Raw genomic sequence first — 16,021 nt, forward strand, 5'->3', positions numbered from 1 at the left:
CTAAAATTGTAACTTTAAAAAGATACTTTAAAAGTATCACGTATTTTGTTACCTGGAAACAATTTTAATCTGGCAACAAACTATTACATAAATTGGAAATCATGCAGATTGTATCTAATACAATAGAATAAAATTTTACATATAGATGAGATGACCCCTGCTGGATCAGATCAGAAGTATCCTTATCTAATATCTTATTTCTATGCTGTTTTTTAGATGCTCATGGTAAAAAAAGAGACTCCAAGAAAACTGGTTCTGTGTTTAGAAAATATGTTGAATCTAGTTTATTGGGGGGGTGGAATTAGGAACATTATACAATCTCTCCATTATTTTGATGTGGATAATTTAGCCAGTATATATTAAGTATCTGAAGAACAATTTGCCTGAAAGAACAACATTCAAAACTTTTGAATGAATATTCCCTTACGATTAATCAAATTAATCTTGAATTTCAATGAGGATTACTAGCTTATGAAAAAGTCCTTGATTAAGACTGGGAAAGAAGTGTGCATGTTTGGTGTTACACCTGAGATATGATTGGACTGCTCAGTTTGTTTTCCATATATGTGTAATAAATACTAGTTTACAGGTGAAACACAAAAAATTAAAATATCGTGCAAAAGTTCATTTATTTCAGTAATACAACTTAAAAAGGTGAAACTAATATATGAGATAGACTCATTACATGCAAAGCGAGATAGTTCACGCCTTGATTTGTCATAATTTTGATGATTATGGCTGACAGCTCATGAAAACCCCAAATTCACAATCTCAGAAAATTAGACTATTGTGAAAAGGTTCAATATTCTAGGCTCAAAGTGTCCCACTCTAATCAGCTAATTAAGCCATAACACCTGCAAAGGGTTCCTGAGCCTTTAAATGGTCTCCCAGTCTGGTTCAGTAGGAATCATAATCATGGGAAAGACTGCTGACCTGACAGTTGTGCAGAAAACCATCATTGACACCCTCCATAAGGAGGGAAAGCCTCAAAAGGTAATTGCAAAAGAACTTGGATGTTCCCAAAGTGCTGTATCAAAGCACATTAATAGAAAGTCATGTGGAAGGAAAAAGTGTGGAAGAAAAAGGTGCACAAGCAGAAGGGAAGACCGCAGCCTGGAGAGGATTGTCAGGAAAAGGCCCTTCAAAAGTGTTGGGGACTTTCACAAGGAGTGGACTGAGGCTGGAGTCAGTGCATCAAGAGCCACCACACACAGACGGATCCTGGACATGGGCTTCAAATGTCGTATTCCTCTTGTCAAGCCGCTCCTGAACAATAAACAACGTCAAAAGTGTCTTACCTGGGCTAAAGAAAAAAAGAACTGGTCTGTTGCTCAGTGGTCCAAAGTCCTCTTTTCTGATGAGAGCAACTTTTGCATCTCATTTGGAAACCAAGGACCCAGAGTCTGGAGGAAGAATGGAGAAGCACACACTGCAAGATGCTTGAAGTCTAGTGTGAAGTTTCCACAGTCTGTGCTGATTTGGGGAGCCATGTCATCTGCTGGTGTCGGTCCACTGTGCTTCATTAAGTCTAGGTCAACGCAGCCGTCTACCAGGAGATTTTGGAGCATTTCATGCTTCCTTCTGCAGACGAGCTTTATGGGGATGCTGACTTCATTTTCCAGCAGGACTTGGCAGCTGCCCACACTGCCAAAACCTGGTTCAATACCCATGGGATTACTGTGCTTGATTGGCCAGCAAACTCGCCTGACCTGAACCCCATAGAGAATCTATGGGGCATTGCCAAGAGAAAGATGAGAGACATGAGACCGAACAACGCAGAAGAGCTGAAGGCCGCTATTGAAGCATCCTGGTCTTCCATAACACCTCAGCAGTGCCACAGGCTGATAGCATCCATGCTATGCCGCATTGAGGCAGTAATTGATGCAAAAGGGGCCCAAAGTACTGAGTACATATGCATGCTTATACTTTTCAGAGGTCTGATATTGTTCTATGTACAATCCTTGTTTTATTGATTTCATGTAATATTCTAATTTTCTGAGATTGTGAATTTGGGGTTTTCATGAGCTGTCAGCCATAATCATCCAAATTATGACAAATCAAGGCAAGAACTATCTCGCTTTGTATGTAATGAATCTATCTCATATATTAGTTTCACCTTTTAAGTTGCATTACTGAAATAAATGAACTTTTGCACGATATTTTAATTTTTTGAGTTTCACCTGTATATGAAGGTCCACTGCAATTATCACTGATGCTACTGTGCTTTGGCACTGTGACCATTACCGGAGCAACATATTTGAGAGATGGGGTTCTTTTGACATCTATTCTATATAACGAGTTTGATGGCAGTGGATTTAATCTCATTTTAGAAAAAAATAATTCTATATTCACTTAAATATAAACTGGTAAAATATATAGGAAACTGAAAAAAGTAATTTATTGTGATGGTTAGGGGTAATAATTGAATTTTGGTCTTTGTTGCTTGTTGTCCCATAATCTTTATTTAAAGCAGTAATATGCCAATATCATACTCCTGGATAACAAATAATTGGGATCAGCAACAATAATTTTTTGAGTCATCTGTTTAAACCACCTGTCTACATAAGAACCATATAGAACTTCTTGCCGTTGAAAATATGGATTCAACTGAGATTTAATTGTACTTAGCCAAGCTTTTCTTTTTGGAGAGATTATGTGGTTTCAAAAAGAATAACAGTAACCGTAAAATAAATAATAATTAGAAACACAATTTGGAAACATTTAAAAAAACTCTTAAAAACGTCATCTGAATTGAGTTATGTTACGGTTGACAGCTGTACTCCAGAATGGAGCTTCATGTAAAATTTAAGATGAGGTTTTTGGATTAAAAGCCTTGAATAAGAATGTTGAAGCAAAGTCATCATTGTAGCTTTTGCTTTCAAAAATAAAGTCTTGTAGTGAAATTACCAGAACAGAACATGACTGAAAATAATGCCCATATATTGCAGCTATAATTCTCAACTTGAATTATCGTATGATGTTGAATCCCCCCTTTTCCCTCTTATATTCAGTTTAATTACTGCAAGGAATGTAGGTTTTACTGGACATTAATATGTAAACAGTTGTGTTATTTTTTATTTACTATAGATTGCTATTTTTTAAATAAAATGCTAAGATATGTCCCCTTCCCAGTGTAGCATTCCTAAGCCTAAAATAAGGCATCCAACTAGAAACTAAATATGGTGGAGAGAGATGCCAGCTGGTTATTACAGGCAAGAGGGAAAACCCAAGTTATTTCCCAACAAGCCCTATGGTTTGTGTCACAGTGATAAAATCACTTGAGAGATTCTGATGATCCTAGAAACTATGTCTCTTATAGCTTTCATTTTGGCTGCTATTATTGGTCCAAGCAACTGTCAGTAAAGAAAGCAAACAAGAAAATATATTCCAGTTCCTGAATGACAATTCTTTGTTTCAGGTCCTGCCCTACCACCAGGTCACTCCTCTGTTGCCACTGGCATACCCACATCATCTGGTGGACCGCCCCCTCCTCCTCCACCTCCTCCTCCACCTACGGGAACCGCACCTCCTCCTCCTCCCCCATTGCCAGCAGGTGGTGGAGGATATAGCATTGATGACGGATCAATGTCAGGACTAGCAGCGGCTCTGGCTGGTGCCAAACTAAGAAGAGTGCAACGGGTAAGGCTCTTGGATGTGATAGAAGCATTATAAGCTTAAAATTGGGATCTTGAAATTCTAATATATAAAGAAGTAAGAATGGATGTCTTTGATTTTAGAGTTTTCAGAACAGTTAAATTTTTTAGGCTTATGAACTCTACATTGTTGGTTTCTGTCTTAAAAGCCAGAGGATGGATCTGGAGGTTCTAGTCCCAGTGGTGCTTCCAAGAGTGATGCCAATCGAACAAGTAGTGGAGGAGGTGGTCTTATGGAGGAAATGAATAAACTATTGGCAAAAAGGTTAGTGATTGTGATCGTGACAAGCAGTACCACTTTTTTCTTACCCACCCAAAAAGACTAGAAGGGAAGGAAGGAATTGGTCCACTGCTGGCTAAATCATCCAGAGAAACTACACTTGATATAAAATTAACCAAATTTTCAAAGCAAAAGACCATGTCTCTAATTATGATCACCAGTGTTGTTTCAGGTAGAAGATGAAACTTTTATTTGAGCTATTTGCTAGACAATGTGAGTTCTTCATGATATAGTTCTCCAGTGGCATATGATTCAATGTTTAACCACCTGCCACCCGCACGCCATGCTGCTAGACACTAAACAGTTGATTGACAAATAGATGTTGAGGCTCAGCTCTGCTCTCAAGTAACTCACAAAAGTATTTTTTTTCAAAAAACCAATTGGCTCTCATAAGCCAGTGTGAGGCAGCTCCAGCACACTGCTGAATAAACCGCCTTTACTATTTGTACATATAATTCCAACTATGTTGGGAGGAATTAACATATCTGAATTTGTAAGTTGTAAATATATTTCTAAGGAATTGATTTATAGCCTTTTTCACTCTGTCCTAAGGAGAAAAGCAGCATCTCAGTCAGATAAGCCAGTGGACAAAAAAGAAGAGGAAAGCCAAAATGTAAGTGGAATACTTCTGACTCTGTGGCACTTGAATCACAGAAGTCATTTGTATGTCTATCAGAACTTGTAAGAAGTACCCTTTATCTGCTCTTATATATAATTTAATATTGAAACATTTGATCTGCCTCATCAAGCATTGAAAAATGTTTTAGACATCTCTGTCAGTCCCACTGTTGTCTTTCATGGGGAAATAGTACCCCTAGCGAGTATCTCTTTGAGCCCAAGCCCTAGGCGCATCGCTACTATTGGATGAACAGATGGAAATCATAGCAAGAAGGTTCTCTGCTGTGTTCTACTGGTGTATCTGTTGTTACCTTACATGGAGAGTGAGAATTTCTCAACAAAAACACCTCCTTCATTATTCATACTGTAGAATGATCAACATAGGGCTTCTGTTGAAGATATTCAGAACCCACAATTCTTATATTATGCAGTCCCCTCCTGCTTTAGGGACAGTGTTAATCTCCAAAAACATATAGTAGTGCATCTACATTGCAGACTCTGCACTGTTCCCTCTGAGTTTCCAAAGCAGTGCTGGTTTGTATGGTTTATCACAAAATACTTACCACTGAATCAACCTGTCCATTAGGTTTACTCCAAAGAAAACTTCAGGTAATTTGTCATTTTCATGAGAGTAAAGGGGGCCAAGACAAGGAAGCTAGTTCCTCCAGGATATTATGAACTAGAAACTCCTAGAAACTGCTCCTAGAAACTAGATTAGCCACCTTGCTGATCTCTTGATAAGTAGTAAAGATGGAGCTAGAAAGCTTTGGTGGTTGATACTGTTTCCTGTCATGATATCTTTTCATTACTGTTTAATGGATAGTTTAATTGCTTAAATGTTGGCTTATTGTGGACATTTGTTATATTATTAAACACTAGTGGAAGGGGCGGGGAGGGAGGGAGGGAGGAAGGAAGAAAGGAAGGAAAGAAGGTAGGTAGGTAGGTAGGTAGGTCACAGTTGTGAATCATCTCTGATGAGAGCAGAATGAGAGTAGTGCAACCATGATGGATGCATTACTTGGAACCTGACACAAGGATGACACCTTGGACTTGACACCTTGCTCTCCTTGACTTTTCAGAAGCCTTCAATAATATCTAACCTGCTATCTTTTTAGACCAGGTCTGGGTCTGGGTCTGGGCAACACAGTCTTGTGCTGGTTGGGCTTCTTTCTCCAAGGCCAGGCATAATCGGTATTAATAGGAATGAGAGAGAGAGCCCATGGCTGCTCTTTTGTGGCGTGCTCAGTATTCTCTCCACTCCCTTTTAACATCTACGTGAAGCTGCTGGGTGAGATCATATGTCATCATGGTTTGAGATATAATCAAAAGCTGATAATACTGAACTTTATATCTCTACCCCAGTGATCCAAGTGATGCTGTCACTGCCCTTTCACAGGCCTGGATTGGGGGGGGGGCGGTAACAGACTTTAGCTAAACCCTGGGAAAGTGGCTTTGGGTGCATGAAACTTCAAGATCCAGGACTTCAACATCTTTAGTTCTGGATGCAGATATACTACCCCAGGCAGACCCAGTCTGCAACTTGGGGGTTCTCCTGGACTTGCCACTTCTGCTTAAAGAGCAGGTGGCAACCCCAGCTGGACAGCCCCAGCTTTTGCCCAACTTTGGGTTATGTGCCAATTGCAGCCTTTCCTAGATCACAAGACCCTATGCTCAGTCATTCAAGACCTGGTTATCTCATGTCTGAACTACTGCAATGCACTGTACATGGGGCTATCTTGAAGAGCATTTGGAAGCTACAACTGGTGCAAAGTGCAGCAGCACATTCAGTTTTTGGGGGCCCTAGAGCAGTCCATATTACACTGCTGTTCTATGAGCTGCACTGATTGCCACTTTGCTTCCAGATGCAGTGCAAGGTGTTAATTATCACCTTTAAAACCCTACATGGCATGGGTCCAGGCTGCTTGAGGAACCACCTCACCCCAATGGAACCATCCCATCTGTGCTGGCAGAGGAGGCATGCTGTGGACCCCATTAATAAGGGAATTATTTCTACAGCTGGTGGGATCCAGGAAAAGAGCCTTGTCTGCTGCAGCTCTGGCCCTTTGGAACATCTTGCCTCCTGAAGTGAGATTGGCTCCCACCCTCCTAATGTTGTGTGTGTATGTAGTTTTATTGATTTTAATGTAAACCACCAACAATCACCTCACAGCAAGATGAGTGGTAAACAAATTAAATATGGAGGGGAGGGAGGAAGGAAGGAAGGAATACTTTGAGCACCAGTATTAGAATTTTGCCAACCCCAATAAACTATGATTATGGGATACTAGGTTAGAAAAGCTGACAGTAAAGGGCTGAGTGAATAAATAGCTTTTCCTGGTTAAATCAATCATCAACCAATCCATTACCTTCCACTTAGAAACAAACAACCTACTCTCTAATAAACAATTTGGTTTCAGGAAAAAATTATCATGTAACTTACAACTTCTCCACTGTAAAAACATATGGACTACAAATCTTGATCAAGGCAAAACAATAGATGCAATCTACATAGACTTCTGCAAAGCTTTTGACTCAGTAGTACATGATAAACTTCCCCTAAAACTAAAATCCTATGGCATTTCAGGACCCCTTCACAAATGGATATCTGCTTTTCTGTCTAACAGACAACAAGTGGTCAAAATTGGCAATGCTCTATCAAATCCTGTTCCTGTCAAGAGTGGCGTTCCTCAAGGCAGCATTCTTGGACCAACACTCTTCATAGTATACATAAATGATCTTTGTGACCATATCTCAAGTAATTGTGTTCTCTTTGCTGACGATGTCAAACTATTTAACACCACAGACAGTACATCTACCATTCAAAAAGACTTTGATCAACTAACCGCTTGGTCTAAAACTTGGCAACTCCAAATCTCAACCAGCAAATGCTCAGTCTTACATATTGGAAAAAAGAACCCAAACACTAAGTACAAGCTTGATGGACATTACCTTACAGATGACCCCCCCCCGTTAAAGACCTTGGAGTTGTAGTTGCCCACTGCAACTACATAGCAAAAAAGGCTCTAAGAGTTGTAAACCTAATCTTGCATAGCTTCTTTTCCAAAAACACTACACTACTAACCAGAGCATATAAAACATTTGCTAGATCAGTTCTAGAATACAGCTCACCTGTCTGGAACCCTCACCACATCTCTGACATCAATACAATTGAACGTGCCCAGAAATATTTTATAAGAAGAGTTCTTCACTCCTCTGAAAACAACAAAATACCTTATCTCACCAGACTTGAAATCCTAGGCTTAGAAAACTTAGAACTCCGTCGCCTTCAACAAGACCTAAGTTTAACTCATAGAATCATCTATTGTAATGTCCTTCCTGTTAAAGACTACTTCAGCTTTAATTGCAATAATACAATAGCAACCAATAGATTTAAACTTAATGTTAACCGCTTTAATCTAGATTGCAGAAAATATGACTTCTGTAACAGAATCATCAGTGCTTGGAACAGTTTACTTGACTCTGTGGTCTCTTCCCATAATCCCAAAAGCTTTAACCAAAAACTTTCTACTGTTGACCTCACCCCATTCCTAAGAGGACCATAAGAGGCGTGCATAAGAGCACAAACGTGCCTACCGTTCCTGTCCTATTGTTTTTCTTTTTTCTTCATATATATATATGCTTATACCTCCTCATATTTCTTCATATATATGTTTATATACTATATAATCTTTTTGTGTGATGCTTATGCATATTGTTATGACAAATAAATAAATAAATAAATAAATAAATAAATAAATAAATAAAAATAAAGAGAACCTCCTTTGCCACATAATGAGATTCTGTTACTATTGTACACGAATATTATAAATCATATGTACTCCAAACTGCAGTCACAATATTAAGATAACATTTTGCTTGTTTTTAGGAAGACGCTAGCACTTCTCCTACACCTGTTACACGAGGCCCTATCCAACAGCAGAATTCCTCAGGTATTAAACTCTTGTACTTATATTCTTGCTTTGACAATATTTGGATTTGTGATGACATCAAAATTATGCAAAATGGATGTGAAGGAGATTCAGAAATCTTTTAAAAGATCCCTACTCAATAATTGAAAGAGAGTCGGTCTCAGTAATTTGGTGCTTATATTCAGACACCTTGCTAAACAATAATGAAGTTGATTTGATTTTTACCTTAAAATATTGTGAGAATCAGTATTTGTGGTCGGCCTGTTGTGGATTATTCAAGCAATAGTAAAATAGGTTTATAACTAGATTTGATTTGTGAGCCTAGCAACAGTAATTCGTGTCTGGTCTAGAAATTAACACATCTTAAGACAAAAACTATCCAACACATATGTCAGCATAATATTTTTGAGCACACCTAAATACCATTGCTTTCTAATCAAATATGCAAAACCACACAGGATTATATCTTAAGCCCAGTGGATTACTTTCTTGCAGTGATATTGACCGAGCAAATTTGTTGCTGAGAAATGGTTGGAATATTATTCTTCATTTGAAAGTCTGCTTGGTTTTTTAAAAGATATATTGAATGAAACCAGTCACAGTTAATGAAGGTTTTAAATTTTCCAAACAGTTGGATTCAAGATGTGTCCCTCTACAGAACCTGCATACATGAGCAGGAATAAGGACAATCTACTTTCTTACAACCAACAGTGACAATGTGGGAATTGCTATCCATGGTTATGTCCCATATCATTCTAGATATATGGAGAAGGAACCAGCCAAATAAAAGAATAGGACCATGAAAAAATAAAACAATATCAGAGGCCAGGTAAAAGAGAAATACCACTCTCGTGGCTCTTTCCATTTGATGCTATCTTTCCCACAAAATTGCTGGACTCATGAGTTATATAGAATCTACGTAGGTTTGGATATTAACAAAGGATGGTGAAATAAAGGAATATAACATGAATGATAAACTACATTTTTTTTATTTATACTTCAGTTAGCAATGTTACTCCGTTGCTAAAAGTTCAAGAATTCATTTCCTCAGTATTATCTGAAAGGATCCTTCCTTAGTGTTCTAGGTTTTTAATGAGAATTCCTGATTTAGCAGATTTATAACTGTCGTTAACCTGGATCTGTTTGTTTGGGTGTATTCCACCAAGTACATTTGCTGCTATTAGAAACGTATTAGGTAGTTTAGTATGTTTCTTATACAAATTATGTCTCCCCTCCCATACCTCTGCCTAAACTCTTCTTCCACAGTCTGAGTTCTACAGCCTTCTGTTTCTTTGTCTGTTCTTTGCCTAGATGCTGGCAAGAAACTTTGGGAGAGAAGCAACTCCATGGAAAAACCAGTCACTTCGTTACTCTCTAGGTTAGTTGCAGAACATCATGTATGGATCGCCTGCATGTATTGGAACAGTGCATGATGCTTCTGGATGTGATCATGTTGTATCCTCTCATTCCATTGCATAGAAACCCATCAGTGGGGAGAAGTCCTGAATCTAAAGGTCCTGTTCAGTTTCAGCCATCTTTTAGGTACTGAAAACGTGTCCTGATTTCTCTGTAGTATTTTGGCTTATCCTTTGCAGAAACATGTAATTTTTCATGCAACAACTAACAAGCTATATGTCTGGGTGTGACTTGCCATCTTTGTTTGCTTGCTTTCTGCTGCTTAATAAATTACATGTCAGTGATGCTTACATTAGGATTACATAATTGAAATCAGGTAATTGAAATCCATTGTGGATTGTTTTTACATGGAAATACCATGAATCATGAGAATGAATTCAGCAGAACTCAGTGAGCAAAAACCACTGTTCTTTGTTGGAAAAAATGTGTAGTTTGAAAAAAAATGCATTGTTGGTAGTATATTTTATGATTGTTTGGTTTAAAAAAATGTCCTAAAATTAAATAAAACATGTTGCATAAAGCAAACTAACAGGAGGACATACGTAGCTATGAGATGTAGAAATTACATAAAGAAAATACATTGTGGAAAGATACATCATACCTACAGCTCATTCCACTACAGATATATCATTATTTATTTTATTATTATTATTTATTTTATTTATCGAGTACGTATTAGATAATATATATAAGTATAAGCATGAATTGAATACATAAAATAAATACAATTAAAGGGAACATTAGGACAGGGATGGTAGGCACACTGGTGCTCTTATGCATGCCCCTTACAGACCTTTAGGGAATGAGGTGAGGTCAGCAGGAAGCCAGTCTAAGGTTAAAATTTTGGGGGTGTTAGGATGAAACCACAGAGTCAGGTAGTGCATTCCAGGCATTGACCACTCTGTTGCTGAAGTCTTATTTTCTGCAATTGAGTTTGGTGCAGTTTACCTTAACTTTGTATCTATTGTGTGCTCGTGTATTGTTGTGGTTGACAGGTAAGGACATTGTAGCAGATGATTTTACGAGCTATGCTTAGGTCATACCGAAGGCTGTGTAGTTCTACATTTTCTAGGCCCAAAATTTCAAGTTTGGTGGCATAAGGTATTTTGTTGCGACTGGAGGAGTGGAGGACTCTTCTTGTGAAATATTTCTGGACACGTTCAATTGTATTAATGTCCGATATGCAGTGCGGATTCCAGACAGATGAGCTGTATTCAAGAACTGGTCTAGCAAATGTTTTATATGCTCTGGTTAGTAGTGTAGTGTTTTTGGAAAAGAAGCTACGCAAGATTAGGTTTACAATCCTTAATGCCTTTTTAGCAATGTTGTTACAGTGGGCTTTTGATATGAGTACTCCAAGGTGCTTGACAGAGTGAGGGTCATCTACAAGGTCATGTCCATTCAGTTTGTATTTTGTGTTCTGATTGCCAATGTGTAAGACAGAATATTTGTTGGTTGAGACTTGAAGTTGACAATTTTTTGATTATTCTGACACAAAGTCAAGGTCTTTTTGAAGGGTAGCAGCATTGTTGGTGGTGTTAAGTGGTTTTACATCATCGGCGAAGAGAATGCAGTTATTTATAATATGATCACAAAAGTCATTTATGTATAGTATGAAGATTGTTGGTCCTAGAATGCTGCCTTGGGGGATACCGCTATTAACAGGTGCAGGATTTGATAGAGCACTCCCTATTTTGACCACTTGTTGGAATGTGGTTATCCAATTATGGAGGGGTCCGGAGATGCCATAGGATTTTAGTTTTAGAAATAATTTGTCATGTACCACTGAATCAAAGGCTTTACAGAAGGCTATGTAAATTGAATCTATTGCTTTGCCCTGATCAAGATTTGTAGTCCATATGTTTTTGCAGTGTAGAAGTTATAGATTACAGGATAATTTTTTTTCTGAAACCAAATTATTTATAATAGAGAGTAGGTTGGTTGTTTCTAGGTGGAGGGTAATGGATTGGTTGATGATTGATTCCATGACTTTGCAGGTGACATTAGTGAACGTCAACATACTAAACATTATTTGATGTTGAATTATGCTTTTAACTTTTTTTTCAATATTTTATGCAGTGGCTATGGAAGGCCAAATTAAAATCAGAATGCCAATGTTGATTGCTTTGTTTTAACTGCTTTCATCCCCATGCACCCCTTCCAAAATGCAGCACTCACAGTGAAAATTATACCCTGGAGTATCAGGCTTGCACTAGATGAGAGGCATTTAGTTGTCGACAGCTGTTTCTTTTACCTGCCTAATAATAATACAATAAAGGAGACTATTAAAATTTCCGCATCATGTATTTCCATGCCTGATCACACACTCACCTCAGTGACTATTCTGTAAAAACTTTAAATATGAGTTGAGAAGCATCAAACTACACACTTCACATTACAGTAATATAATATATTATTCAACAAATGTAATAATTAAAAATATATAATGAAATTTAGTATGTTCCTTCCCAAAACTAAATTATATATGCATGTACCTCTTAGATTTCAGGCAAATCTGATGATAATTTTAGCATTATAACCATTTGGTTAGTCCAGAAGTCGAGTCTGAAATATTTTTGCTGGATGTTCTTAGTTCAGCCTCCAGGGTTTGCAAAAAAATATGTGGATACATACACGTATGCTAGAAAAATATTATAAATTGTATAAAATTGTTTTTATTGCCTTTTCTGCAGCTGGAAAAAAATAAACTGCAATGGATGTTAATAAATACTTTATTTCTAATCTATAGCATAGCCTTTGAATATTGACTACAAAGATGGGACAAAATTATTTGGGTTTGAAAGACTATAAAAGATAGATATTTGCATATAACCTTTTCTATACTGTCCAAATCCCATCCACCCTTAAATGCCAATAGTCCATTGATAGTGACATTTCACTTGTAATTTTCCTGTAATTACCATGTAATCATCATTCAGCCTCCCATATTACATCAAACAAAAAGAGGACATATAAACTTCTTCTGGTTCCTGATTTATTGCTTGGGTTGACCACATGATGGCCCCATGGCTCAGGCTTTGAAATGAGTTGTAGCCAAAATGGCTTGAATGAAGAGGAGACATTGTACAGAGATGATAGATTCTTCGGCACATAAATTTACATATATATTGCTGTCACATGATGGTGATGTTGAAGATGATTAATAGGAAAAACAAGGATAGATTTGCACAATGAGCAGAAATTTTTGAAAGGTTACCCAGCAACGAAGACATTGCAAACACTATCTAGTAAATAATTAACTGCAATAACAATTTATGAAGTAAAGTAGCCATGGTTTGAATTAGCATTACAGGTATATAAAAAAAATCTTACAGTACACAAATATAATTTGGCTTGCTTTCTCCCTTCCCTGGGCATTTTCAAAGCTAAAATGATATTTCATTTATTTACCCTGGGCAGGGTTTGAAACTGCTTGTTTACCAAAATTACCGTACCATTAAGTGATATAGAAAATGTAATAAAATGTCAAACAATGAACTTTTGTTGAGCTGCATGTTGAACTTCCCCCTACTTTTATATACCATTTCATAAGGGATTACTAACATCTCAGTACTGTGGAACACAGCGTGGAGTTCTCTCTTATTTTCTTTTGTTCTGTCTCAAGGATGAAGCCAGCGAGCAGCAGTAATGATGTGGCAATGGACACTTTAGATTTTGATCGTATGAAACAAGTGAGTTGGAATGAATACCTTGATGAATATTGATAGAAGAAATGTTTATTAATGGTGTTCAAACCAGGAAAAATGACAATTTTGTTCAGTATTACTGCTTGCTTCACTGAAAATTCAAGAATGGAACCTCGAGCTGTTCTACCAACACTAAGCTATGTTTCTTCAGAGGGCCATTGGCTTATATAATTTGGACAAAATTGGCTATGAAATGTCTGTCACATAAAGAAATGAATCATTTTCATGACCTTCGAAGACAATAAAATGAGAAAAGTTGTGGATGTAAGAATCATTTTCTGATTCTCTCAACCTAGTTAATAAACAAACCATTCCTAAATGCTAAGATTCCAGAAATAACTTACTTGCTTTATATTTAAGTCACATCCTTGGTATATCTAGCTCAGTACTGATATGAGTTTTCCAGATTTTAGGCAAAGAGAGAGCAAGGGCTGAATCTGATTTTTTTTGCATGCAAAGTATTTGCTAAGATCTGTGACCCTGCATTAAATTTTTAAAAAGAGAAAGCAGTAACAGGTGCCAGCATGAAATTCAAGATTGTCTTCAATTTTCTGTGTAGTGAAGGGCATTTCCCACCCCCAACAATAAAATATGTGTTTTCTTTAAAAACCAGATTTGTCTCAGCTGGCCTTTACTTCCTATCCAAGAAGTATTCATCGGTTTGTAGTGTCAGCTTTTGACATATTCATCATGTGTGCATTCTGTGCCAAAATAATTCCATAGGAACTCACTTTTCAGTTTGTTATTATGCAATTCAAGTAAACCTAAAGGTTGCTTAACTTCAGTAAATCATCTTTCTGAATAGTGCATTTTAATTCTATTTGTGTAGTGCAAAAGTAAAAATTCAAATTACAGGAATACTGGGAAAATTTTATTCTTATCATTTTAAGGGCTTGGGCTTTTATAGTGTTGAAAAGCATTTTTCAACTGCCTTCTGTTTTTTTTTCCCTGTAGGAAATATTGGAGGAAGTTGTAAAAGAATTACACAAAGTAAAAGAAGAGATAATTGATGGTAAGAAGTGAAGGGGTTCATTTCTTTCATTGGCCTGGGCTAAGGGATCAAAATGGAGTCCATTTCCTGTCTTATAAATGTTAATTTGGTTAAATGGTGTTCATCAACAAGGACAAGCACACCTGTTTAATCCACCATACCCTTTTCTCAATAAACTGCATTCCAGAGGTTAGGGCAGTTGTGTCTCTCTTCCCCAGTGAGCAGATTAAGAAGCTTTAACTTTGGTGTATGTGAGAGATGCAAGAGATTGTCTGCCCTGTCAAAATTATATTCATTTAACTGCTATGACTGTCTGGCTATCCTTTTTCCATTATCCACTTTTAGGAAAGTGGTAGATAGGAGAATCTTCTACTTTTGATTTTAGTTTAGCACAAGAAAGAATGGATGATTTATCAATTAGTTTATAAGACTCAGATTCGCAGAGAAGTCAGGTAGAAAACACTTGAAGCAGTGCGGGGTTTTTTTTCCAGCTTGATCGGAAATTTTTTATGATTTACACACCCAGTAAACATGCTCACTTAGCTTTCACAAAACATGGAAGTCAGGTTCCCCTCCTATGTCTATATTTGTTCTTGTAGCAGCTTTAGGTAAACCTTAGACTCACATTCAATATGGGTTATTGACGAGGAAAACAGATACCATTCCAGGAAAACACAGAATGAAAGATTACCTTTCAACTTGTCAACTGAACTCAGGATTTGGCATAAAGGGAAGTAAAAATATATTCTGCCATATTGTAATTCAAACCATATTGTAATTCAAACCTCAACTCCTGGGCATATCTATTTTCTGTAGCAACATTACAAACTTGTTATCATAGTTTTCTGTAGCAACATTACAAACATGGCTTGACTTCCAAAGCTTTTTTTTTTAATTTCTTTACAGACTCCTGTTCAGGTAAGCCAGGTGTAGTCAAGCTTAGCTTTTGAGATCAAGTAAGGTTACTTAGATGCAACCATTAATGTTACAGCTTATATAGATGCTTTTCAGAAGTTAGGGAGGTATAAAAGCATAAGCCAGAATGGGATGTTACAGGATTGAAGAATTGCCAGGTGTGGTTTCGATAAAAAGTGATGGAGACAATTCTTATTTAAAATAAAGTAGTGGTCTGGAAGTAAATTTGCTGTCACTATGTTTTGAGATGTCAGAGTACAGGACAGGCTTTCTACTCAACTGGCATTTAAAGGTGATACCTCTTTCCTAGTATGGAAGAACGGTATGTGAGTATGTGTCTCACATACTACCTACTCTGCATTGCTACACTAAGGAAGCATACCAGAGTGTTTACCTATTCGATATCTAAATCCAAACTTGAACATTCGAGACCAATAAAGTTGATGTGTAACAGATAGCAAGAGAGGAAACTCCAGGCCGCTGAGGTGCTTGTGTCCTCTGAATTTTACCAG

General features: G+C 37.2%; 1 protein-coding gene across 13 annotated transcripts in view; it reads left to right on the top strand.

Moving 5' to 3' along the window:
• The window catches only part of EVL (Enah/Vasp-like), a 174,838-nt gene that overhangs the window by 158,016 nt on the left and 801 nt on the right, over window positions 1-16,021 (top strand). For 10 of the 13 annotated variants that reach the window (XM_058162691.1, XM_058162687.1, XM_058162699.1 and 7 more), the window contains 8 exons: window positions 3,419-3,639; window positions 3,803-3,918; window positions 4,486-4,546; window positions 8,438-8,501; window positions 9,792-9,858; window positions 9,960-10,022; window positions 13,522-13,588; window positions 14,558-14,615. In XM_058162691.1, the coding sequence (XP_058018674.1) occupies window positions 3,419-3,639; window positions 3,803-3,918; window positions 4,486-4,546; window positions 8,438-8,501; window positions 9,792-9,858; window positions 9,960-10,022; window positions 13,522-13,588; window positions 14,558-14,615 (717 nt within the window). The remainder of the gene's footprint in view (window positions 1-3,418; window positions 3,640-3,802; window positions 3,919-4,485; window positions 4,547-8,437; window positions 8,502-9,791; window positions 9,859-9,959; window positions 10,023-13,521; window positions 13,589-14,557; window positions 14,616-16,021) is intronic. The other 3 variants (XM_058162694.1, XM_058162700.1, XM_058162688.1) reach the window with 2 other exon arrangements.

Source organism: Ahaetulla prasina, chromosome 1 (genome assembly GCF_028640845.1).
Source record: "Ahaetulla prasina isolate Xishuangbanna chromosome 1, ASM2864084v1, whole genome shotgun sequence".
NCBI classification, from domain to species: Eukaryota; Metazoa; Chordata; class Lepidosauria; order Squamata; family Colubridae; genus Ahaetulla; species Ahaetulla prasina.